The following is a 23,957-nucleotide window of genomic DNA, read 5'->3' as shown; positions in this document are numbered from 1 at the left end:
TTCTGTGTCTGTGATTATTTGTCTTAAGGATCTGTGCTCTGTGTGTGTGGTAAATGAGAAAGGTGGAGAGTACAGACATTTTTTTTCTGAAGTTAATCATTTTATTTTATGGATCTAAAAATGGTATTCGTAGCAAAACAAATTTCCAGAGGATTTATATATATATATATAAAAACATCTTTAGATGCACAACACACCTTCCAACACTAATATCGTATGCTGACTTTATCACAGGGAGAGTATAAAATCAGTTTCTTTTGGTGTAGGGATTTGAAAAAATCCCTCCATTCTGTAGCTGTATTCATTTGACTCTCTCTTTGTCGGTTTTCATTTCCCCGTCGGCCAATCCAGCATTTCATTAGTCCTCAGTGCCAATACCACATTGTCTTAGATCCTGTCACGGCTTTGCCTTAAGCTAACACCCTCATCTTGCTCTCTCTCTCTGTGTACATCTTGTTCCCGTTCTCCACTATCACACCTCGACCCATACTTAGACTAACCTCCGTCCTTTTTTCTTTCCCTTTTTAAATTTTCACTTCTTCTTGCCCTTTTGAGGTGCAGGCTCAGGGTTCTTCCCCTCAGCCAGGGCTAGCTGTTTCTTAAGGTCCAACAGTTTGGCCACCTCTGCTGTGATCACGGCCTTTTCTGCTTTCTGGGCTTTGAGTGCTCGGACCTTCTCCCCCTGTGATGAGTAAAATTAAACAGTTGTTGAGAATTTCAGAATGAAATCACAAAAGCAACGATTTGTAGTTTTGCAAATGTGCGTTTTTGTCTGCAGAAGGACGTCGCCCTAAACGAATTTCCAAATATTTGACAGCAACAATCGTGACTGAAAGTATCTTGTAATATTTGAAAAAAAATAATAAAATCTATTACAATTATTTTTTAGAAATCTACAAATTACAAAATAATTTTCAAAAAAGAAATAACAGATTTTATACTTAACGGATAAATTCAGCGCGTGCGCGTTACTTCCAGAATGTTAGACGTTTTTTGTTCTTTTGCGGAAAATACAGTACGCTTTATTATCCAGTTATCAAAAAAACGAATTAAGAATAAAACGCTACATTCAATTTTTATTTCAAATTATTCAAAAATACTGATTACAATGCCGCTTAACATGGAAGAACCACATTAGCTTTTCTTAGATCAGCAGCGTATTTAGGCGGCCGGCGCTCTCACCTGCTCCGCCACAGCCTGGGTGAGCTGCTCGGCTTTCTCCGGGTCCACCTGGTTCACCGTGCCCACCTCAACAGCTACAGCAGGAGCTGCCACAGCAGCAGACTGAGCGCTGGCAGCGTCACGAACTGTTGTCTGAAGGTGGAAACGCCAAGAAGATGTTTGAATCGAAGGCAGTTTGAGGATTATTTCTACACAGTAATTACTTCATTTCAGACAACACTACTCATCACTCAAAATGCAAGTGGGATCGTACGAGTCAATGAATGGACAACGAATCACAGGAGACACGAGATGATGAGTAAAAATACAACATTTGAGGATGTTAAATTAGCAGCTAGTGTTAGTGAAGGCATGCGGTAAATGAGCGCTGACACTCCAGAACTACTGTGGACTCTTCACAAACAAACACCACTCAATACCTTCTTCTTAGGTGGTTCGTCTTCAGGCTAGAGGCAAGAGGGTTTAGAAAGGGATTATTTTCTATCTATATGACTGATGCTTAATACATAATCTAAACATTTGTGGTGTGTTTGCGCTATATCGTGTTTTAAAAAGCGGGCAGCTCAATTAAGTACAAATTATTTTTTATGACAGTCTCACAGACACCAGTGAACAGATATAGCTTATCAATTCTTTCTTATTTCATTATTCATTAATATGGTGAACCTATATTACTACGAGACCCGAATGAACTCATGCACAGACCATTAGGTACCATAAACATCAAATACCTGCTGTCCACCAAATTTCTTCTTCAAAGCTTCAATCTGATCCGCCTCCAGTTTCTGGAATAACGGACTGACCTGCGAAAAAAACGAGTTGGCAGAGGCAATAAAAAGGTAAAAATTAAAAATATATGCAGGAATTTTCAAAAGTTTGCAATCGTCGATCCAGCCTGAGGACAGTATATCTGAAAATTTAACCTGGAGGCTCTGTGCTCATCTGTGAACAAAGAGGATTATGCAAGTAAGTAAGTACATAACTATGTATGAGAAATCTGCAGCGTTTCCGTGATGCCCACCGCCACACGGCGAATAGCGTTACACTTCAAACAAATGAGAATATTTGTGTACATGTAAGCTTTAACATACGATTGACGTAGCGTCCAGATACTTATCCGAGGACAACGTCTGCAAATCATTACAGCAGTAGTGTTGAGCCTCGGTAGGCACAAACAGATCACCACAATTATACCTGAAGGGACAAATGGCCTGAGAGAAACTTGCTGCTTGCTCGAAGGCTGAGGCCTCCAAACACATCCTAGGCTATTATTCTTTATTATTCTATTGTTCTGCTCAGTTGACACACTGTTGCATCCTCATTGTATCACCCAGCATTAACAGATATGTTCCTGTGTCTACACATGTACGACCTGTGTGTAATACCTGTCGGGGTTGTACTCACCGCGCCAATCCGGTGGCCTGCACTCAGGGAACATACAAAGGTGCAATTGCCTTCTAACATGGTGTTGATGCAAGATGGAGGGGCGTTGAGTTGATCCCTGATTGTTTGGCTGACCGCTGGCATATACGGGGAGAGCATCACCGACAGCAAGCACGCAATATTCACAGACACACCAGTCACCGTGCCTGCACGCTGCCTGCAAACAGGGGATAAGTAAGTCGAAATGGACAGAAATTAGATCTTAAATATCTTTTTCTACAAAAAATTCAATTTAAGACATTTTATCTGAGATAAATCAAATTAATTTCTCCTCTAAACAGAGATGTTTACTATAAAAAAAGTAATTTTCCCGTCTCTGTTTTAATACAAAATAAAAATTTGCGACTAATAAAACGTAACACAAACCCAGGCCCGGGCCTCACCTTTCTGAATCTCCTCCCTTGATCTTCTTCCAGGGTTCATTGACCTGAATGTACTGGTTGCCGTGACGAGAGATATTCAGGATGTGTTTCAGCGCGTCGCGGATTCTGTGACATATCATATCGATCATTAAGAGCGCGACAATGACAGCGGGACGATTTTCATCAATACTCGAGGCCCAGTCTACTCACATAAAGTTTCAGATTGTGACATAATTGACAATTTAACTTGTAACTCAGAAAATTATTTGATAATTTATTTGTACATTTTTGAGTTTTAAATCACTGTGTAAACCAAATTCAAGACAACAGCAGCTCTAAAAAGGTCGTTTTAATTAAGCTGGCATGTTTCTGTCTAAATGCTAACATCACCCCACTGCTATGTGATTCTTACTTGATTTTGTCCATGAGCTGGATGTACTGCTGCAGCTCCCAGCTCACCAGAGCCAGAAGCTTCTTATCTTCCTCCTGTAGCTCCATCACAGGCACGCAGCCCTCAAAGAACTTGGTGACAAACATGCCGGCTCTGGAGAAGAAAGCGAGAGGAGGCGTTTACAAAGCAGATAAACAACAGGGGTCAGAGAAAAATGCTGGAATGAAGAGAGACGAAGCGAGAGAATCGGGGAGGGGCTGCGAGAGCAAAACGAGGGAAGGGCAGGTTGCTAGACTTGCTAATTGTTTATAAATTATAGATTTTGTTGCCATACGTAATTGCAATGCTCTCCTTATTTAAACCAACACAACAGTGCACTGCGTGGAGCCGCTTCCCAGTTCCTTGTTTGCTTCTAAACTGTAGCCGTGTCTGGAACATGTCATTTTTGATATGAGTCTTATGTGCGCATCAGGAGGACGTTCGTGGTGAGAAAGTTTTTGTCATGGCTGATGCAACACACTGTTCTATATTTTACACGTCTCTTAGCCTCTGAGGAAGGTCTGCGAGACCAAAATGCTTTGACAAGAATGTCAAATTTACAATGAACCGAGATTCTGATGTGTGAACAGAAACTTCGTGTGTCCTTTTGTTTGTTTTAGCCTTCTAATTAGTGAAACTGACATTCCCTAAGGGGTTTCATTCAGGGGGAATAAAGAACAATATTATTACTGGTAAAATGAGTGAGTCTACAGCAGTATTTTTGCTAGTAAATATGGGCATTTAGCCATATTTGTTTATTAATTGTCATCAAAATATTTTTAATAAACAGCATTTAAATGGTACAAAGTCTTCTATAAATCTGTATGTGTGTCTAAGCTGGACCCTCTGTCACTAATGATGTTGTGATTCAGGGATTGGATCCAGGCAAGGACAGAACTTCTTTTCTGAAGCAGAACACTTACTCCTCCAACACCTTAGGCTGGTTGCAATCTACAAGATATTTTTGAACCAATTAGGGATCAGCATTGCTGCCCGAGACCAATTTTGAAGATCAAGGTACTTTGGGAAAAAAAAGCTGCTGAGAAAAATCTTTGATGTGGGATTTAACCCTGATCTTTTAAAAATCATTTGAGGCGATGTAATTGGGGCTAAATTACGCCATCCCAAACAAATTTGGAAAACTAGGGTGAATCTCTTGTAATAGTCAAAGTACAACAATCTGAAAAGTTCGTTGTTAATTGGACTGGATGACAGCTTTATTGCATATTTACTTTCTGAGTGAAACTTCTGCAGAGACTGTGAGCAACTTGAGGATGTAGACTGCCCCATTTTTTACATTGCTAGTGGTTGAGATGAACTAATAACATTAGAAGAGACAGCTTAAAAAAACCCAGAAAAACAAGTATTTGTATGTAATAACCTAACATGAGACTGGATCGAGTTTGTTAGGTTTACTGACCATTTTCAGATTCTTAAATTTGTCTAAAGTAAATTTTATTTGTAAAACATAAAAAACAGCAGGGAGTCCCTTTAAAACATCTCGGCTTTTACCAACCTGTTGATGAAATTGCCCAGGTTGTTGAGCAGCTCAGAGTTGTTCTTCAGAGCCATGTCCGCCCAGGAGAAAGCTGAATCCTGCCCCTCTGGACGCACATACAGGAGGTAGAATCTCCACACATCAGAAGGGATACCGGTGTCCTGCGCCATGTCTCCAAACACACCCACACCGCGGCTCTTGGAGAACTTTGTGTCCTCATAATTCAGATATTCTGAGTGAAAGTTACAGCACAGGTTACTGTCAAAACCAAAACCTTTGACCAAAACGCATAATTACCCATCCAGTAACACTGCACCCATGTGTTTTAAAACAACTTCAAGCATCTGCTGAGAAAGAAAATCACACAAATACTTAATCATCCGGCGAAATCGGTCAGTTATAATAAGTGCTTACCTGTGGCAATGAGGTGGTTGACAAGCGTGTAGTTGTCCTGGGCTCCCAGTAGAGAGCAGGGGAACACCACACTGTGAAAAGGTACATTGTCTTTGGCCATGAAGTTGTACAGCTCCACCTGGTGGCAAAGAAAATAAATACAGTGCACTGTGAGGGTGACATCATATTAGATCATCATGAGATCATCCAGTTCAAAGAGGACTTATCTGCTATCCCCAACCCCCTCTCTGCCTCTCTCTCTCCTTCTGCAAATACAGAGCATCACACACTCATAAAAGGGGATCAATCCCGGAGTTTTAGATGGAGAGATGAGCCAGTGAGTGAAGAAGATAGTGACGCTTATGTGAGCAAATGCCTGACTTTGATTAGCTATCAGATTTTAGGTCCATTGAGCAGACATGTAAATGAAGAAGCTAACTAAAGAGCACTTGCTTCCTGTTTGACGCTTGTACTAGATATGTAATTAACTGTGTGTAAGGTTAAAATATATGTTAAATGGTTCCTCTTTAAAAAACAAACAAAAACTAAACTAGAACACAAAGAAAAATTAAAAATTATCTAGAAAACTATATTAAAACTGAACATGTTGTGCATTACATCTCATAGGGCAAATCTTGATCAGCCGTATATATCCTTCACCACAATCTCTTGTGTACAAATTATAGCCGAGGGGATAAAACTAAATGCTAATGTCTTTCTCTGTTGCACATCAGAGTTATATGGAGCTAGGAAATACACCACGTTCTAATGAAAAAGACCAGATGGGGGAGTAAAATAAGCTATTAGATCCATTCACTGTGGAAAAGGGGACAAAAATCCATGCCAAGCTTGTGCATCAGTACTCTCCACGGCTCATGAATTTTGACATTTGTTGGGGTCTGGGCTAGGGGGGAGCTACCTGATGGGGATTCTTCCACCACTTTTCCCATTCGCTGGTGTAGTTGGCCGTAATGGACAGATAACCAATGGGGGCATCAAACCACACGTAGAACACCTGCAAAGACAGAAAGCGAGTACCAAATGATAAGAGTCCAAATGTTATGTTTTGTTACAGAAACTAATAATGATGACAAAAAGGAAAAATATAAAAAAATTGAAAGAATGAATTCTAAGGATGCACAGAGACCTGATCAGAAATGACATGCTTGGAGTATTAATGTGCAAGAAAAAAAGTTCCAGAAGTGTGTGCTAAAAGTTATTAATATGTTTTGATAAGCCAAACCTAAAAAATCTGATATTACATATTGATATTATGTATTATATTTCAGTCACTGCAGCTTTTGTGACGAGGTTATGAAGCACAAAGTCATTTTAGTTGTTAAAAACTTTAGATATGAAGTCAAAGAGAAAAAATTAATTGGATTAAGCATATTTTTAAAGTCTGCAGAAATACCAAAACTAAATGATGCAATACCAAACTAAACATCAAGAAAACGAGATCTGTGATGTAACCATTTCCTTTTAAATAAAAGCAGACCTTCTCTTTAAAGTCAGCGTGAGGTACTGGTGTTCCCCACTGCAGGTCTCTGGTGATGCAGCGAGGTTTGAGTCCATCTCTTAGCCAGGAGCGAGTGATCTGTTTGGCATTTGCTGTCCAATCTCCTGTGCTGGTTGACTTCTCCAGCCACTGCTCCAACTGACTTTCCAGCTGCACAGGAGAAAGAGGAGAATGAAAATGCTGACAAAATACACCCAGTGTCTTAACTCTAAAGCGCAGCTTTTGAAAGGCTAAAGCTGTTTATATAATAACATTACCGCAGGGATAACTGCTTTCCACAAGCTGTCTTTCAATGATACCTTAAACTTACTAAACTGGATTACTTTGCCTCCATCCCTGTGACCAAAGAAGCACTGTATGAGCTGAGAATGGACGGCTCAGGGCGTTCAATGAAGTGTGAAAAACATACCTTTGGCAGGTCCAGGAAAAGATGCTTAGAGGAGCGGATGACTGGAGTCTGCCTACAGACCTTACATTGAGGTTCCTGGAAGAAATCATGGCCAACACCGATAATCATTGATTATAGCAACATTTGACAAGAATTTTTACTCGGATTTTAATTTTACAAAAATAATTTTAAGAGTGTGAACGCAGCAGTACATTAACAACTCTAGAAAGTCTTCTGGATTCATAGTTTTCTACCACGGAGGAAAATAAATATTGTAACAGAGGCATAATATGCGTTCTCCAGCGGCAATCTAAAAAGCCCAGAAACACAAGTGATGCATACTGGCATATTTTAGAAAGGGAACTATAATCTCCAAGTACATTCCCGAAGTACTAGGAGATTATTTTTCCATTAATATTTATATTTTATAAGACAGAACAAAACCAATAACCATACCTGCAGGACTCACCATGTTTAATGAGCTTTTTAATACTACATAAAAACTTTAAACCTAAACTAAAAACCTTTTTCATTCATACTAGCAATGCGTAAAAACAAAAGAAAACCAGAAACAGTTTATATCATTATATCATATTTTTAGTTCCCAACACAATATCGCACAAATCCTCAGCGCTAAAGTTACTCAAATGAATCTAAACTCTGACTATAAAATGGCAAAAATTACTATATCAATCTGTTAAAGTATTTGCAAAAATGTATACATATAAATATAACTGTGAGGCTTCTTAGGTGCTGTAAGAATGATGACATATATAATGCCCATATACCAGTATCATTTCTAAATGTTGCCAATATGAACAAAAGGCAGAATAATTTTTTAAATAGTTTTAAAGACAAAAGAGTTTATGAAAGTTTGACTTTCTTTGACCTTGAAGAAGAGATCAAAGGTCCAAAGTATTGTGATATTTAGAGTCCTCATACAGTCGATCCCCAGTATTCACAAACGTCTGCTAATAGCTGAAATCCCCCTCTAAAAACACTTAAAACTACCTATTTTAATAATTGAAACACCAAATATGACTTAAACTATCACTTAAAAAAAATCATAAAAAATGTATTTAGTCATAAAAATAAAGTGAAAATAATTCACAAATGTTTCAGATGTGCTCTACAAAGAAAAAAAATATCTGTGAATAGGCGAATTTTCCACAAATAATTTGAAGTTACGTTCCACAGAAAAATCTTTTTGTTGTCAGTTTTTGACAAATAAATAATTGAAAACCTAGAAAAAACGTAGTGAACGTTTGCTAACATGACCCCACTCCCCTACAAAGCCTTCTTAGACCACAGTCAACATTTTTCAAGCTTTCATGTTCACAGACAGAATCCCACAGAAACAAAAACATAGTAATTATGTGCGAGTTGTCAAGAACTTTCTTCCACCACGATTCTCTCTATAGTCATCAATAGTTATGCCCTCTACAATGATATGAGACATACAGGCTGCTCTTCCACACTCACCCTGAGGTCCACAGCATTGATGAGTCGCCCACACTTGTCACACTGGTCACCACGAGCTTCAGGGTAACTGCAGTGTGGACAGATACCTTCTACAAAGCGGTCAGCCAGGAATCGCTGACAGTTTTCACAGCGTAGCTGCTCCACTGTGTCTTCTATTAGGAAACCACGCTCATGAAGTCGCCAGAAAATATCTTGAGCTATCCTGAAAGATTAACAGAGGAACAAGGTGGTTAAAAATGTTTCTTTTGGATTATAGACAATGACCTGTGTTAGATACAGCGATACGGTCTTATGTTGAGATCATTTATTAAACCCTGATCACAGTTTGGGGAGTTTTTTGGCCAGCATGGATCAATGCTGCTCTTTTATGTTGGTTAGAAATAGACGTAAACTTTCTATGCAAATATGGCCAGGGGAAAAAAATACATAAGAAAAATCAAGAGAAGATGGTTGGTTGGTACTACTAAGTGATAAGAAAAATATGAAGCAAAAAAAGAATTAAAACAAAAAATCAAACAAACAACAAAACCCCCCCAAAAAATGAAAATTCAGCTGTGGGCTGGTAAATGTAAAATCAAAGGCCTAACCTCCTTTCAATGGATCAAGTCAAAAGCCTTTAATCTGTATGCTGTTTATTTCTCAAAGCACACTGCACTGGTGCATGGTGCTTGATGTCTTTTATGTTGTACTTTATCAAAGCTAAGGTTGCAAAACAAGAGTTTTTATCTTTGTAGTCCTTGTCAGTGTGCAATAACTAGAATTTAGGACTAATTTTTCGTAAAGAAAAGGCCATGCCTCAGAGGTGTGCCTCAGAGATCCCACGATACGATGTTACCATAACGTGATATTACTGAAATTGTGGACATTTTGCATTATGCTGAGTACTGGAATAACACTTACTATGAATTTTATCCATTTTTAACCGCAATTTATCTCCTCAGAGTTTAACTTTGTCAATATCTGTGTTATCCAATAGATACAAAGTTGAAGTGATCTTTCTTCGGTAATGCTTTTGCTACAAAACGTTTTAAGCCTCCCAAATGTTGCCAGTCTGCTACCAGTCTCCAGTTGAATCTAATCGAGCTGTCAATTACATACAACCGGTTTCTGATTACACAGCAATTAATGTGTAAAAATAAATTTAAAAAAAAATCACCACCCATGACAGCCATCCATCCTTTCACAAATGTTTCTAGCAGCAGTCTGCACGACCAGCTGATGAGTTTTACACACCTGTGGCCATGAAAGTGTTTGGAAACACTCGAGTTCAATGATTTGGATGGGTGAGCAAATGCTTTTGGCAAAATAATATACAACTCAGCATTTCTGTGTATTATTTAAACACAGAAAAAAGAAACAATTTGTGTTGTTAGTGCAGTTAGGAGACTAGACAGAGGGCGAACGGAGGAAATGGTCTGGGGTGGACTTGAACTTAGACCCTCTGCAGAACCTTTGATTCATGAGTCGCCAGGTCAACGCATATTTCCACCCTTTACAGACATTTCTAATTACAGAATTCAGTAAAGTCTTGGGAAGCAGGCAGTAGTAACCTACATTTAAAAGCCATGCTGTATAATCTCTGAGATTAACAGAAGTACATTTTATGGTTTATGGTTAGACTTCCACTACTGGTATCTAGGGCAAGATTATACTAATCCGATGTTAGATAATTTTATAGTATACGGAAACACTAATGTTTTCATTCATCAGATGCACATCCAGCCTATGTCAAAAAAACATGATCTTATATTCTGCTGGCTTCTCTGTTTAAAGATACTTATGTTTCTTGAAAGAACAAGCTTGTCTTAAAGTACCAATTTAAGAATAGACTCATTTGTTCTCACCCATGTCCCTGGACAGGCCCTCTCACTTACTCTGTCTGCTTCTCGGTGGTGGTTCTGCCAAAATAGTCAAAGTCAATCTGGAACCATTTGTAGATGCTGGAGTGAACAGCGTGGTACTTGTCACAGATCTGTTGGGGTGTCAGGCCCTCCTCTCTGGCCTTGTTCTCTGTAGCAGTGCCATACTCATCTGTGCCACACACAAACAACATATTCCAGCCTCGTAGGTGGCCATACCTAGGAGAAGCAGATGGAGTAAGGTGTGGAAGAGTTATGACTCACAGATGACGAGTGACAAAACATAGAACAAGTATACACAGGCCTTTCCATTACACATCTACAAGAATATCTGTGTATTCAGGTACTGTTTGTAAAGTTTGCATTTGCTGAAAGGAACAATGACTGTTTTTTCAACAGATTACAAAACGTAATTCCTACCTGGAGAAGACATCAGCACTGAGGACACAGCCAATAATGTTACCCAGGTGAGGAACATTGTTGACATAGGGCAAGGCGCTGGTCACCAGGACATTTCGCTTTCCCTCCTGAGGCAAACTAGTGGGGGAAAAAAACAGAACTAAATTTTAGCTGCCCTTAACAGTATACATGTGTGTGAAATGGTGGTAGGGATGCACCGATACTGGTATCGGGTATCGGGGCCGATACTGTAAAATGTGTGTGTACTCATACTCGTAAAAGTTAACCGATACCATGAACCGATACCAACTTATTTCATTAATCAGAGGGTGGATTGTCATTTCTGTTGTAGTTTTTTAGATTGGCCACTAGGGGGACATCCCGCGCTAAACAGGCACAGGGTTAGACGAGTCAGACTGGCGGCTCCAGATAAAAAAGAGAAACTGGAGGCTGCTGTAGCTAGGCTAAACAAAATGTCAGCAGTGTGGAACAGCCAACTTTAACTCAGGTTTTGGAAAAGCGATGAAAAATGTCAAGAGAAAATCCACGGGCAGTTAAAATAACAGAGGCTCTGACTCTGTTATGGTCATAACTGGATGACCAGCTAATGCCGGTCGTGGAAAACATAGGATTGCACCGTCTTCTCAGCATACTCGAGCTGGGATATGAAATTGTGATAATGGTGCCAAAACTTTCTGAAGAGGTAAAGACAAGCAGTGTGTGCGCGATGTCAGTCCTTGGTTTAACGGCACAGTGGACTGATGATCCACGGGCAGATGAGGAGTTTATTCGTCAATGCCAAATACTTTTGTTATTTTGTTTGTTTGTTTACAATATGGACACTCTGCAATAATTTAAAAGTTTATTTTATTCTCAAACCTAATTTGTATTTATTTTATTCCAAACAGAAGTGTTTATTTATTATTCTGAAAGCTCGAGACAGTGCCAATAGTTCAGTGATATTTTGTTAAATTACAAAGTGGAGACTCTGCAATAATTTAACAGAAGTGCTTATTTTTCACTTGAAATTTTTTTGTGGTCATTTTTATTAAGATTTTATTTTTTATCGGCAGAGAATAAAATAAAACCTGTCTTCCAATTAATTGTATTTGTGTGTGTGGTAGAAGTATCGGTTTTTGTACTCTGTATCGGCAAGTATCCAAGTATCGGTATCGTATCGGTTTGAAAAAATTGGTATCGTTGCATCCCTAAATGGTGGTGCCTTTAATCACTTACATGGGGTGTTGCTTTTTTGTAGCTGGAGGGCAAGTGTTCAAACCCTTACTCCAAGTAAGAGCTGCTGCTTCCATCTCCTCCTCTGAAACAACACGCTCACCTGCTTCTTCCTAATCAAACCAGGAAACAAAGACAATCATTATCCACGACATATTCTCCGCTATTATAGCACCATCTGCTATCCACACATTCACTGACTTCCTCTAAATGTGCGTTCTAACATTTGCTCTTAAATCTGACTGACACTTTTAAAATACTGTGCTTTTAAAGAGTATAAACCATGTTTGTGGAAGTGCATGCGTCTATAGGTTAATGCAAACCAACAATGATAAGTTTTCCTAGAAACCTAATGTGTTGTTTGGAAGAAAGGCACTAAATTTATGCCTCTCAGTAAGAACACGTTGAGTCTAATAGTTATCTCGATGATATACTGTTGCAGGTACCTCAGCAGAGTTGCTATTACATGGCTGTGTCTCTCTGCACTGGCTGCTCTGAGGAGCAGGCTGCTTCTGCATATAGCTTTTCATGCCCTGCAGACCTTTTCCCTGTAGCACTTTCTGAGCAGCAGACTGACAAGCGTTCATAGCAGCCACACGGTCAAACCAAGCCTTCAAAGACTTGTGTTCACCTGAAAAGAGATCAGGAGATGGAAGGAGAAATTTTGTAAAATACGTGAAAAAAGAGAAATCAGAAATTAAACATTCAAAGATAAAGTTAAATAAAGCAAAGCAAAAGGGAAATAGCAGCAATACATGTCAAATAATAATGGATTTTAAAATGCATTCATATTTACCCAGTGTTAGTGAAGAATCAGATAAAACAGGAAAGAATCCGGCCCACAAAACAAGATCAGCAGCTGCAACAGAATCCTGAAACACAGCACAGTTAATTCAACATTAGTTTAACCTCCTAGGACCTGGCGTCCACATATGTGGACATCACATTTTGGGTTATTTAGACCAAAATACTCAATTTTGCTCTACAAGGGCCTGATATCCACTTACGAGGATTATACTGCTACTGTTCTATCGAAATTTTAAATGAATATCCTCATATGTGGCTCTTATTTTTCTTAGAAACAGAAATTAGGTAAAAAAGAAATGTGGTAACTCTTTGTTTTTACATTCATCAGGCCCCAATCAGCCCAAATATCAAAGAGAAATTAAAACCGTGGAAGAGTTCGGGTCTTAGGAGGTTAAAGCAATTGCTAAATACTGTTTCTGAATTAACAATGTTTTGAAATCCCCAAGCAAAGGAGAAGAGGGATTCATCTTTGCACCTGCAACTTTCTATATAGAGAATAACCATGAAGGGGACTACTTACAGCTTTTATGTGCTTGCATCTCACTAAAAAAGTACTACACCTACAGCTAAGACTTCCTTGCTGTGTGCACTTACGGCACTTTTTCTTTAGTTTTATAGAAAAATGTTGCCAGAGGAGCCAGATCTGGCCCGATGGAGTAGCTCAGTCAAGCTCAGATAAACTTTAAAAGAGATATTTTGAACTTTTGACTTACTGACTTCTATCAAGTATATATTTTGTAGATTGAAAAAGCCTGAAAATGTGTTTTCTTCATTTTCTAAATGTACTCACACAATAGACTTTTCAGTCATAGCATTATGACCTCCTGCCTAATATTGTGTTGGTCTCTCTTTTGCTACCGAAGCAGCCCTGACAAATCGAGGCACAGACTCCACTTAGACCCCTGAAGGTGTGCTGCGGTAACTGGTACCAAGATGTAAGCAACAAAACCTTTAGGTCGTGTAAGTTGCGAGGTAGGACATCCTCGGGTTGGACTTGTTTGTGCAGCACATTCCACAGATGCTCGATTGGATTGAGATCTGGGGAACCTGGAGGCCAAGTCAACACCTCAAACTCATTGCTGTGGAAACCACAGTTTCTTTGTAGCAGGGCTCGAAAAGAGGCCACAGCTGAAAGAGGCCACAGTCATTAGGGAATACTGTTTCCATGAAATGGTGTACAAGGTCTGCAACAATTAGAGGTGGGAATCACTATACATCCCACGATACGATATTATTGCAATTTTTAAAAATATTTTGTCATATTCAGATTCTGTACATAAAGGTAAACTTTATCAATATTCATTTTATCTAATATCAAAGTCTCACACTCAGTCTTTCTCTCATTTCAGTTTTATTGTTGACAAACTGAACGGTTTGTATTACAGTCTAGTCCAACTTAACTGAACAACCATCTGGTACAATTATAGCTATTCTGAACTATGCAATTTGTGAAAACTATGCAGCCCCTTCAGCAACTGAAGAATTTGAAAGTAAATTAAAACAAAATATAATTTTACATTAAATAAAAAAGTTTTAAACTTAATTAAAATAAAACATGTCTTAAATTAAAATAAGTAAACTGTCATGTTTATTGCTGCCATAAAAAAGTTAAACACATTTGGACAGTGAAGAAATGTCAGGATTCTTGCTCAGAAAAAGGATCAACATGCTCTGAAGTCAGAGCATGTTCCAGTCCACAAAAAAATTGTAACAAAATATCAATTTCTGCTGTCCCTGTATCGATACATTATTAGCAAACAAAATATCACCATACTACACAGTATCGATTTTTTCCCCCACCCCTAGCAACAATGCTGACAATTCTGAGACCTTTCAATCAGAACCAGCATTACATTTTCAGCAATCTGCACTACCAGCAGCTTGTTTGTTGGATTGGACCACATCGGCCGGCTTCACTTCCCACACATATCGTGAGCTTGAGCAGCCCATGACCCTGTTGCTGGTTCACTACTGTTCCTTCCTTGGACCACTTATGATACACACATAATGCACAAGAGCATTTTTCCTGCTTTGAAGACATCAACTTTAAGAACAAAATGTTAACTTGCTCCCTAATATATCCCACCTACTAACAGCTGCCACAATGAAAAGATAATCAGTGTTATTCACTTCCCCTGTCAGTGGTCATAATGTTATGCCTGACTGAGATATATAACAGGTAAACATGCACTGACAAAAGAAGATACACAGGCGACCATACTGTACCCCAGTTAAATAAGGTGTGTTCCTTTTGCTCAAGCTTTGTTCCAAGACGTTCATGGGACCCTGGAGAACCTTGGACACCTCCAAACTCTTCCCCTGCAGCACTGCCATGTGAAGAGCCTGCTGCAATGCAGGCTGCGCAAAAAGGACAAAACAGGATTAATAACAATTTACCAAGCAAGTGTGACTGAGGTTAAAGAATCACTTGGACTGCTTAACGCTTGTTTCCGTACATTGTTCTTTTGTGACGTGAGTTTTAATAATTTAGCAGCATGGATTTATATCTGCTTTTCCATGAGGTTTATAGAAGTACAGTAAGAGGATTCTGCACAAGAGAACGTACAAAAGCATGAACTGAACATAGTTTTAACACAGCAGATTAACACCAAACTAAAAGGTCTGCTTATTTATGTAGAGTATACCTGAAGAACTGTGGCCTCCCATTCCAGCCATTGATCGCAAAGCTCACTGCATTCTTGTCCGTTTACTTCAAACAGGTATCTAAGGAATTCAAAACACACAGTAAGAGACACATTTTATAATTGCTGCTAAAATGGGTAAAGCATAAAAACATAGTTTTGGTTCTACTGACCAAAGCTGACAGCAAGAAAACCTGGGAAATAAAGTCCAAACATACAGTTGGGTTGATATTTTATTGGACGAAAACACGGTTTTCGTGGTTTAGACTCAGTACATAAACAGAAAGGCAACTAAAGTGCATGATGACAGTATTACTTCTAGAAAAACAACCTCACAAGAGGTTGGGGTGGTAGGTGTATCACTGTCAAGGTCTACAATCCAGAGCCGCATTCATAAATGGAAATACCGATGGTTTACAACAATACACTGGTTACTCTCATGAACATAAAGGACAAAATTAGATTCAAAAACATCTAAAACAGCTTGACCAGCTCTGGAAAAAAAGGAGAGATGAAACAAAGATTAGCTTGCATCAGAATGATTAGAAGAAAAAAAGTACAGAGAAGCAAAGGACCAGCTCGTGATCTGAAGTATACCCCATCATTGGTCAGACATGGCGAGGCAATGTTAATGCGTGGGTATGTGTGGCTGCCAGCAGCTCTGGAGAACTAATTTTTATTAATGGTGTGATTGCTGACAGAAACAGCAAAATGAATTTTGAAGTTGCAGCAAATAATAAACAGTTAATCCAAACATTTTGTCAAGCCTGTTGAGGTGAAGCTGATAGTCTGCACTTCGGACTTTCATGGCAAGGTCAAGCTGGGTTGCCATCTTTATTTTATTTATTTATTTAAGTTAAAATCCACTGTGGGGGTGTACAGAAGACAAACTTTGCATCTTTTTCAAGCAAATTATTGACCTAACTGTACACTACCACTCATAAAGAGCCAAGCAAAAAGGCCTATGTGAAGTTTACTGACCGGCAGATGGCATTGGAACTGAAAAGGTATTGTCCACTGGGCAGGGCCAAAGCTGGCAATGTTGGACGGCTGAGGAAAGGCACCACCCTTTCTGGGAAAATGGAAAAAGAGAAAACTTTTTAACAAATATTATACTCCTGGACTAGTTGGATTAATATTGTTTATTAAATTTAGGCGGAAAATGTAGTCACGTGTTTCAGTCAGAGCACAAATTTTTAATAGTGGCTCACGGATGGTGGTTCTTTATAAGCCATTATTACAGCAGACATTTATATTTTATTGCATTCACCTGAAGTAACGAGCAACATTTTGAATTTAGTATAAAAGTATTTTTAAACTGTGTTTTTTTTTTTTTGCACTGTCTCTAAGACAGTTTATATGTGAGTAGTCACATGCCAGATGGCTCATGTTATTCATCTCTGTGATTCAAGATTAGCACACATCTGGGGTTAGGATGAAGCTGGAGTTTGTTACTATTTTATTAGAAACTATTTCACAAAATACTAAATTAAAACTTACTGCTAAACCTAATCTAAGCAAGTTTTCCAAAGGGCCAATATTGTCAAGTATAGGTCAGAACTATGAGTCCCAAATACTTTACTAAAACCTCTCTCAACTGTGGAAGGAAGTCGGGGTACCAGGAAAGAACCCACGGACACTGGAAGAACATGTACACTCCACAGCTGCTTTTTCTGCCTGACTTCGGCGTGCTAAAGGCTTTTTGGCTTCGGTTGGCTTCCTGGATTCCTAACTGTGACTTTGTTGGGTGTAGCCAAAACCCACCAAACAGGAATAACAGTGCTGGACATGTATGCCACATCACATTTTGGCACGCTTAAGTCTGCCTTGTGTCAGCTTTGGTGAAATATGTCCGTCTCATAGCAACAATAAAGCAATGAATAAAGAAAAACCTATTTCTCGAAACGTGTTCTACCTGTTGGCTTTTCTAATTCTGAGACTGTGAAATATCCTACAAAACATAATCATACCTAGAATAAACTCACACTGTTTATATATAAATATGTACTTTATTAATAAAAACAACACAGACTTCTAACTTTATAATGGTGAGCTAATTCAAACAGACTGTAGCTGTAGCTGCACACTGGCTAAAAAACAAACAAACACCCGGACATGAAGCTGGACAAGCAAACAAGCCTAAAACATGACAAATGAACTGTGATTTCCAGTAAAGATAATTCTAGCCGCTTCTCAGACGCAGATATTGTTCTCTACATTCATTGTGACTGACACTGACAGACAGATGCCACCAGAAGAAGGCTGGCTAACCAGCTAGTTCGCTAGTACACAGTCACAACCGTTAAAGGACAAGTTTAGCTCAGACCTGGATAAAACCCGCATAATGGCTAGCATGTTTTACCAAAACACTGTCGTTATTAGTTATAATTACAGGTAATTACACAGAGGAATGCTAACCTCAAAGGGTTTTCTTACCATCGTGGTTGACAAACTGGACGCCGCACTGCACTCCCGTCGCTTCTAACGCTGCTAGCGCCTTCAGGCAGTGCGGGTTGCCTTCACTTACGAACAGATTCATTTGTCCGTTGGTTGCCACACAAACTAAAGACTGGTTGTTATTTTTTATCACTTTTAAACAAGACAAGCCGCCGCTCAGTAGTAACTTCGCCGGTGAGTGCTGACCACGCTGATGCAAACACTGTCGGCGCCGTTAAAAATGACGGGGATGTAGTTTTAGGATGTTTAACTCGCCGCTCAGAGAAGCAGTAGTTCGCTGTTTAGTTGACTACACCTCCCATAAACCCTTTCCCAAACAGTCATTTGGCAGTAACGAGGTGTGCTTGCGCTTTGTTAATAGATCAACATCACCGGGCGGAGTACACTGTTCTTGTTCTGCGCTCTCTGACGGAACACGCCGCAGAATATAACGAGCGCCTTCCATCGCCACCTTTCAGCAGAGCTGATTGGTTACGCGTACAATCATATTGGGCCACTGTAACCAATCTTAAAACACCAAACCCGTCCAGCTCAGACTATTTTTCCATCCGCTTAAAGAGCGAGGAGGCTCCATCATCATGGGCTGCAGTGGTAACTTAGTGTCCATGCATGACTATTAATTAGGAAAAGTGCACCTCGGAGTTCTTTCTTCTGCTCCCGTTAAACGAATGATGTGAAGTTATCTTTACTCTTCCCACAAGAGAGGCAAAGCAAACTTACCGAGGCGCAAGTGCTTATATATCTGCAGCGCGCTCTGGAGACATAACTCAGCAGTCATCACGTCGCTGCAAGGTGAGTTGTGCCCCTCACACGAAAAGAAGATTGATCACTATTGAATTGTTTGCAGAGAGAACTCATTTTCCGCAAAAAAAAAAAAATACATTTTTGCAAAAACTATTTGTGATCCAGTTTGAATTCACTGTTATTTGTGGAAACATTGAACCACGAGATGTTCGAATTTCATTTGTGAGAGTTGTTGTTGCCACATTTGGCTACAGATAGAAACTTTCATTCCCACTCAAACATACAAAAGACAGATGATTTTTGTGTAATGTGTCTTATTTATTTATTTACTTAATGATTTCCTTTCTGCACCTTTACGTTGATTATGCTTCATTTTTTTATGTATTTTGGATGCAAGCATTAATTTTGTGGGTACAATATGAGAATTATTCCACCTTGACAAGTTTTACTCTTTGTTGTCAAAAAAATATGTAGGCAGGCCCTGTCAATTCTGCCTCTATAAATAGTTTACATGCCTACGTTTTCCAAAACAAACATCTCAGAACATGAGACTTTCAAACCACATGCTGTATATACAGTTATTACAACTGCTGAACTGAAACAAACCCACAAACGGCTAACTTATAGGCCCAAGACAAAAGCAGATTTTCAACCTCCAACCATTTCCTGCTGAAGAGCACTTTCCACTCTTCAAAGTTTCCTTTTCCCCTCCCCTCATACACACAGTATTGACTTCTCACTCTCCATTTTTCAGTCTGTTTTCTTGACTAATTTCATTACTACGATTGTGCAGACACCACGACTCTCCGTTGGCCATCTCATCATCTTTTTAAAGGTCGCGCTGATAAAAAATCCTCATATCATCACTTTACAGATGACACTTTTCATACAGAAATATTTGCATCCTGCTTCTGACACTACATGCGTGCATACAAGTGCATGGATGGGTTAACCACATTGTGTGATGGAAACACTTTGACTGATGCATTGCATTTTCGCTCTTTCATAATCATTCTTAAGTCCGCGCAAAGCAGGAGATTTGCTCCCTTTTACGCCAGCCTGTGACGACAACAGGCTGAAAGATTATTCTCTGCTTGCAACTTTGCTGATTAAAAGCGCCCCCGTACCAGCATTAAGACGAGGGCTACAAGTTCACTCTAATTACTGCTGTGCTCCACAGACTGCTGTGGATGCAGTGTCAAAGAAAAGATCGAGGGACTCGAGCCTTTCACATTGTGGTACGCTACTTGTCAAAGTATTCTTGCTGCACTGGAATATCTCAGTAAGTCTGTGGGCCGTCTGTTTTTCTCACAGTGAGAAATGTGTAGCTGCTTATATGCAACATGCGAGCAAACATGTCCTTGCAGTAGCAGATCATTTGGTGCAGAAAGACCTCAGCTCACGTTTGTGTTTTCTGCCATACGGACTGTTTCTCTATCTCCGGTTCCTGAAGACATCTGGTCCTGAAAAGCAGCCCTAAAAGCCCCCGAATCTACCATATGTTCCTTCTTTGGTGTTCATTTATTGGTTTGTCTCTTGATTATAAAGCACTTTATCCATGATTAACTTGTTTTAGCTTTGAACTTAAAATGTTTGTGTGGAAAATATATTTTACAGAGTGGTCGTTGACTGTTTCCCTGAGAGATAACAACCTCTGTTTTGTCCAACCTTTTTATATCAAGTAGAAAATGTTGAATTTAATGTATTTGCAGAGGAAAACATGACATAGAGCAGCTGTTTAATCAGACGTAAGTCGTGTAGCAGGTGTAGTTTAAACTTTAATCAGTTTGCATTTTTCTTGTTTATTCTTTGATTAATTGTTTAGGTTAGAAATACCACTCACAGCTGCTCAACTGTCAAGTTCTATATTAATTTATTTTTTAAATTAAAGCATATTCTCATGTTTGATGAGCTTAAAGAATTACCAATGTGATGTAAATAAGTCCTGTGATATAGATGTGATCTGTCCAGGGTGTATTTGGCCTCCTCCCCCCACACACGCGGTCTTTTTTAAATAAATTACTTGTACTTATACTGTAATAGTGGGATTTTTAGTGGCAGTTGGGTTCTCTTTAAGTTACAGTGACAGTGTAGTGTGTGGTATGTGCATGCCATAAATACAGTCATTAGTAATTTGTGTCATCTGCTTAAATAGAACAAAATCATGGTGACATTATGCCATTGGTCGCCCACACCTCCCACTGTGTTCACTTCCTATCCTCACCCACCTGTACGCACATCTTTTGGCATCTTTTCATTACATTTTCATGATACATATATTGTTGCATCCCATTGGAGAACAGCACAGGTCCTGATTTACCTGCAGTGTCTATATGAAAGCAGTGCTAGCAGCTATGGTGTAATATAGCAGTGGTGCATACATTCACATTTGTGCTGTGTTTTAATCCCATTTAATCCTGCTTGTTCTTAAAGTATCAATGCAGTCATTTTTGCTTTCACTAGGCTGTGTCATGCACATGTAGATGTTAATGTGACAACAGGAATCAGACGTGCTAAGATTGCGTTAGTGCTGAGATGACTTGTTAATTTAAAAAGCTGCAGATAAAAAAATAATCAGCAATAATTTTAACCATTCTTAAAGGAAATTGATTAAAATTTGGTATTTGCTGCTTTTCTTTATTAAAATAAATCTAACCTAAATATTGGACCAGAAGGTCGTACACTTTAACTGATCACTTGACACATTGTAAACCTTATTGTTAACTGTGCAATGCCCCTTTACTAAACAAATAACCGCCTGAACGCTCTGAGGGCATCACAGCTGTGCCTCTGTGTGTGTGTGTGTGTCTCCTCTCTATACCCTTTGCCGTGGGATGTTTAGCTGCTCTTCCTTGCGCCTCAACACTAGCGTGCTCACTTTAGCTACACACAGCTAAAAGTGGGTCTTTGACTTGCCTGATAGCTTTTGACAGCTCACTCTCATCCCCGGTGGATCAATGGAGCTCAGAGCTCTTCATTAGAAACATCAATGTACCTCACATTCCCACAGGCTCAGCAACAACTCACCAGCCCAGTCAGAGAAGATTCATTTTTTATTCTGTAAATAATAAGTATTGACTTCCATATGACATTTGGTTTGGGAAATACGGTGAAAGAAGGCTAGCTTGTTTGCTCGTCATTAACTGATACTTAATATACGAGTATTAGCAATAATACATTTTTTGTAGTCACCAACTACCTACCAAAAAAGCTCATTATTTATTTTGATTTACTTCATAAAGTATAGAAAATAACACCCGGCACACATGTTGTGCTTCAGACAAAAAACAAACAAAAATCAGGGCTCTGCAGACTCGATGTCTTGCTTCATCAGCCTTTATCGAGAAAATAAATCAGTCTCTTTAGTTCCTTATCATAATTTGTTTTAGTGCTGAAGCAGTTTCCTCACATTAATCAGTCATTCCACTCACAGTGACAATTCTGATAAGTCATTTTTAATCAGAAACATATATTCTGCTTCTGGTTTCTCAAATGCAGATTTGCTGCTTTTATGTGTTCTCCTTAAAAGTGAATTATTGGCACTCCTGACAAAGAGGTTTTGCAGAGCCACAGGAATGTCACCAACATACAAAAACATTATTTTTGTCAAGCAAGGTAACATGTAGCCACCATGTTTACACATGTACTCCCATTGGTCCATTCTGAGCAAGGAAAAGCTGTAAAATGATCTTTGGGTTTAAATGTTCAGGAGACAAACTGGAAGGTCTCTGTGTTTATTTTTCCTGTATTTTCTTACATTTGAAAATGAAATGTTGTGGAAAAATGTTGCTGCTGTATCTCATAAGTTGTGCTCATAGATTAAGATAGCGATAACATTGTCAGTCAGGTTAAAAATAATTCTATGAATACAGTTTTGAATGGTGTAATTTTACTGGCTTTAAAATATGATGTTAGTGTTTCCAAAACATTTAGTGCTGTTTCTTATATGTAAGCTGCTTACTGGAATAAGAAGCATTTTCATGCTTGTTTGGTACGTGAGCTAGACGTGTGTTGGCAGTGTGTTTTTCACCTTGTTTTCTTCTGTAAAATCCAAAAGCTAATTAAAAAAACGTGATACTTTCTTTAAAGACTGCCCCCTGGGCAATCATGCGCTACTCTGCCGAACTGGCACACTGGTTTGTCTGGTTGTTGTTTATATTCAAATGTGGGAAATGAGTAGTATACATGTGAAGTCTGTGAAGAAGTTAGCTATGTGTCGATGCAGGCTGCAGGGTTCATTGTAAACACAAGCATTGCATCAGCAAACCCTTGAAATGATGTCATCACACATATGCAATGCTGCCATGCGCAACAAGAAAAAGATAGATCGCACTGGGGACACTGGAGATCGCAGTCGGTCACAGACGTTGTTGTCACAATGACAGTAGCAGGCTTGAGCCAATGGCTGCTCCGCTGTCACTTTCTGCTTTTCTGATTGGCTCAGTAACAGTTTACTCAGCTGATCATTAAACGAATCCAGCCCAACCTGTTTAGTCACATATAAGCGCATACATGCTTTCATACACAGATTCGTCATCCTGCCAGCACACTGGGAAACACAGTGTGTGTTTCAGTGTCTCTCTCTGGTCTAATCATCAATAATGCATGGCTCTGCGAGGATGAAAGGCTGTTTTGGCTTGAGGCATGTGTCTCGTATGGAGAGAGAGACATCAGCCCTAGTAGTTATAACTGTACATCCATACACTGCATTCCTTCACGTGGCTGTCGTCAGCAGAGCTGCTCATCAGACAGCGAGGAGACCGATTTCCAGCTAAATGTGCAAATGAGCTCATTATTGTGAAGAAGGTGTTTTTTTTGTCTTCATTTTTGCTGTAGAGGGTGTTTTTCTGAATTGACGGTTTAAAGATAAGGATTGATTGCTGTTTATATGGTGAAGACATTGAAACAGACCATGTTTTGAAATATACAGAATGATTTGACTTTGGCTGAGGCAGCTTTTACATTCATTATGTTTACCGCTCACTGCTGAAAGCAAGCATTAAATGCAGGCAGTTTTAAAGTGCAGTTTAGGTAATGCAACATACGGTTTGGTTAAGCACTGATTTTAGGAAACATTTGAGGCATCCCTGTGCTTATTTTAAGACAGTGCTGTGCTACA

At 39.2% G+C, this 23,957-nt stretch overlaps 2 protein-coding genes across 5 annotated transcripts in view; one reads left to right on the top strand and one right to left on the bottom strand.

Moving 5' to 3' along the window:
- Window positions 1-73: 73 nt before the first annotated feature.
- Window positions 74-18,448, bottom strand: mars1 (methionyl-tRNA synthetase 1). 2 transcript variants are annotated; one of them, XM_087841033.1, is made up of 22 exons: window positions 18,074-18,448; window positions 16,619-16,709; window positions 15,641-15,719; window positions 15,222-15,353; window positions 12,985-13,060; window positions 12,635-12,819; window positions 12,192-12,301; window positions 10,977-11,093; window positions 10,572-10,775; window positions 8,698-8,899; window positions 7,237-7,311; window positions 6,807-6,977; window positions 6,228-6,323; window positions 5,330-5,447; window positions 4,934-5,147; window positions 3,400-3,531; window positions 3,009-3,113; window positions 2,587-2,782; window positions 1,914-1,985; window positions 1,602-1,628; window positions 1,183-1,314; window positions 74-682 (listed from the first exon to the last, which is right to left on the bottom strand). In XM_087841033.1, exons 1-22 carry the CDS (start codon window positions 18,174-18,176, stop codon window positions 533-535), a joined length of 2,787 nt encoding a protein of 928 aa, XP_087697159.1. In that variant the 5' UTR covers window positions 18,177-18,448; the 3' UTR covers window positions 74-532. The 2 variants fall into 2 exon arrangements, with proteins under 2 accessions (XP_087697159.1, XP_087697160.1); XM_087841034.1 differs by lacking the exon at window positions 1,602-1,628 and having other exon boundaries at window positions 18,074-18,447.
- arhgap9 (Rho GTPase activating protein 9) overlaps window positions 18,222-23,957 on the top strand; it is a 54,613-nt gene continuing 48,877 nt past the window's right edge. For all 3 annotated transcript variants that reach the window (XM_087841036.1, XM_087841037.1, XM_087841035.1), the window contains exon 1: window positions 18,222-18,886. The gene's annotated coding sequence lies outside the window, so the exon portion shown is untranslated. The remainder of the gene's footprint in view (window positions 18,887-23,957) is intronic.

The sequence above is a fragment of the Neolamprologus brichardi genome, chromosome 5 (genome assembly GCF_056152115.1).
Source record: "Neolamprologus brichardi isolate AB-2024 chromosome 5, ASM5615211v1, whole genome shotgun sequence".
In the NCBI taxonomy this organism is placed as follows: Eukaryota; Metazoa; Chordata; class Actinopteri; order Cichliformes; family Cichlidae; genus Neolamprologus; species Neolamprologus brichardi.
This window is presented reverse-complemented; position numbering and strand designations above follow the sequence as displayed.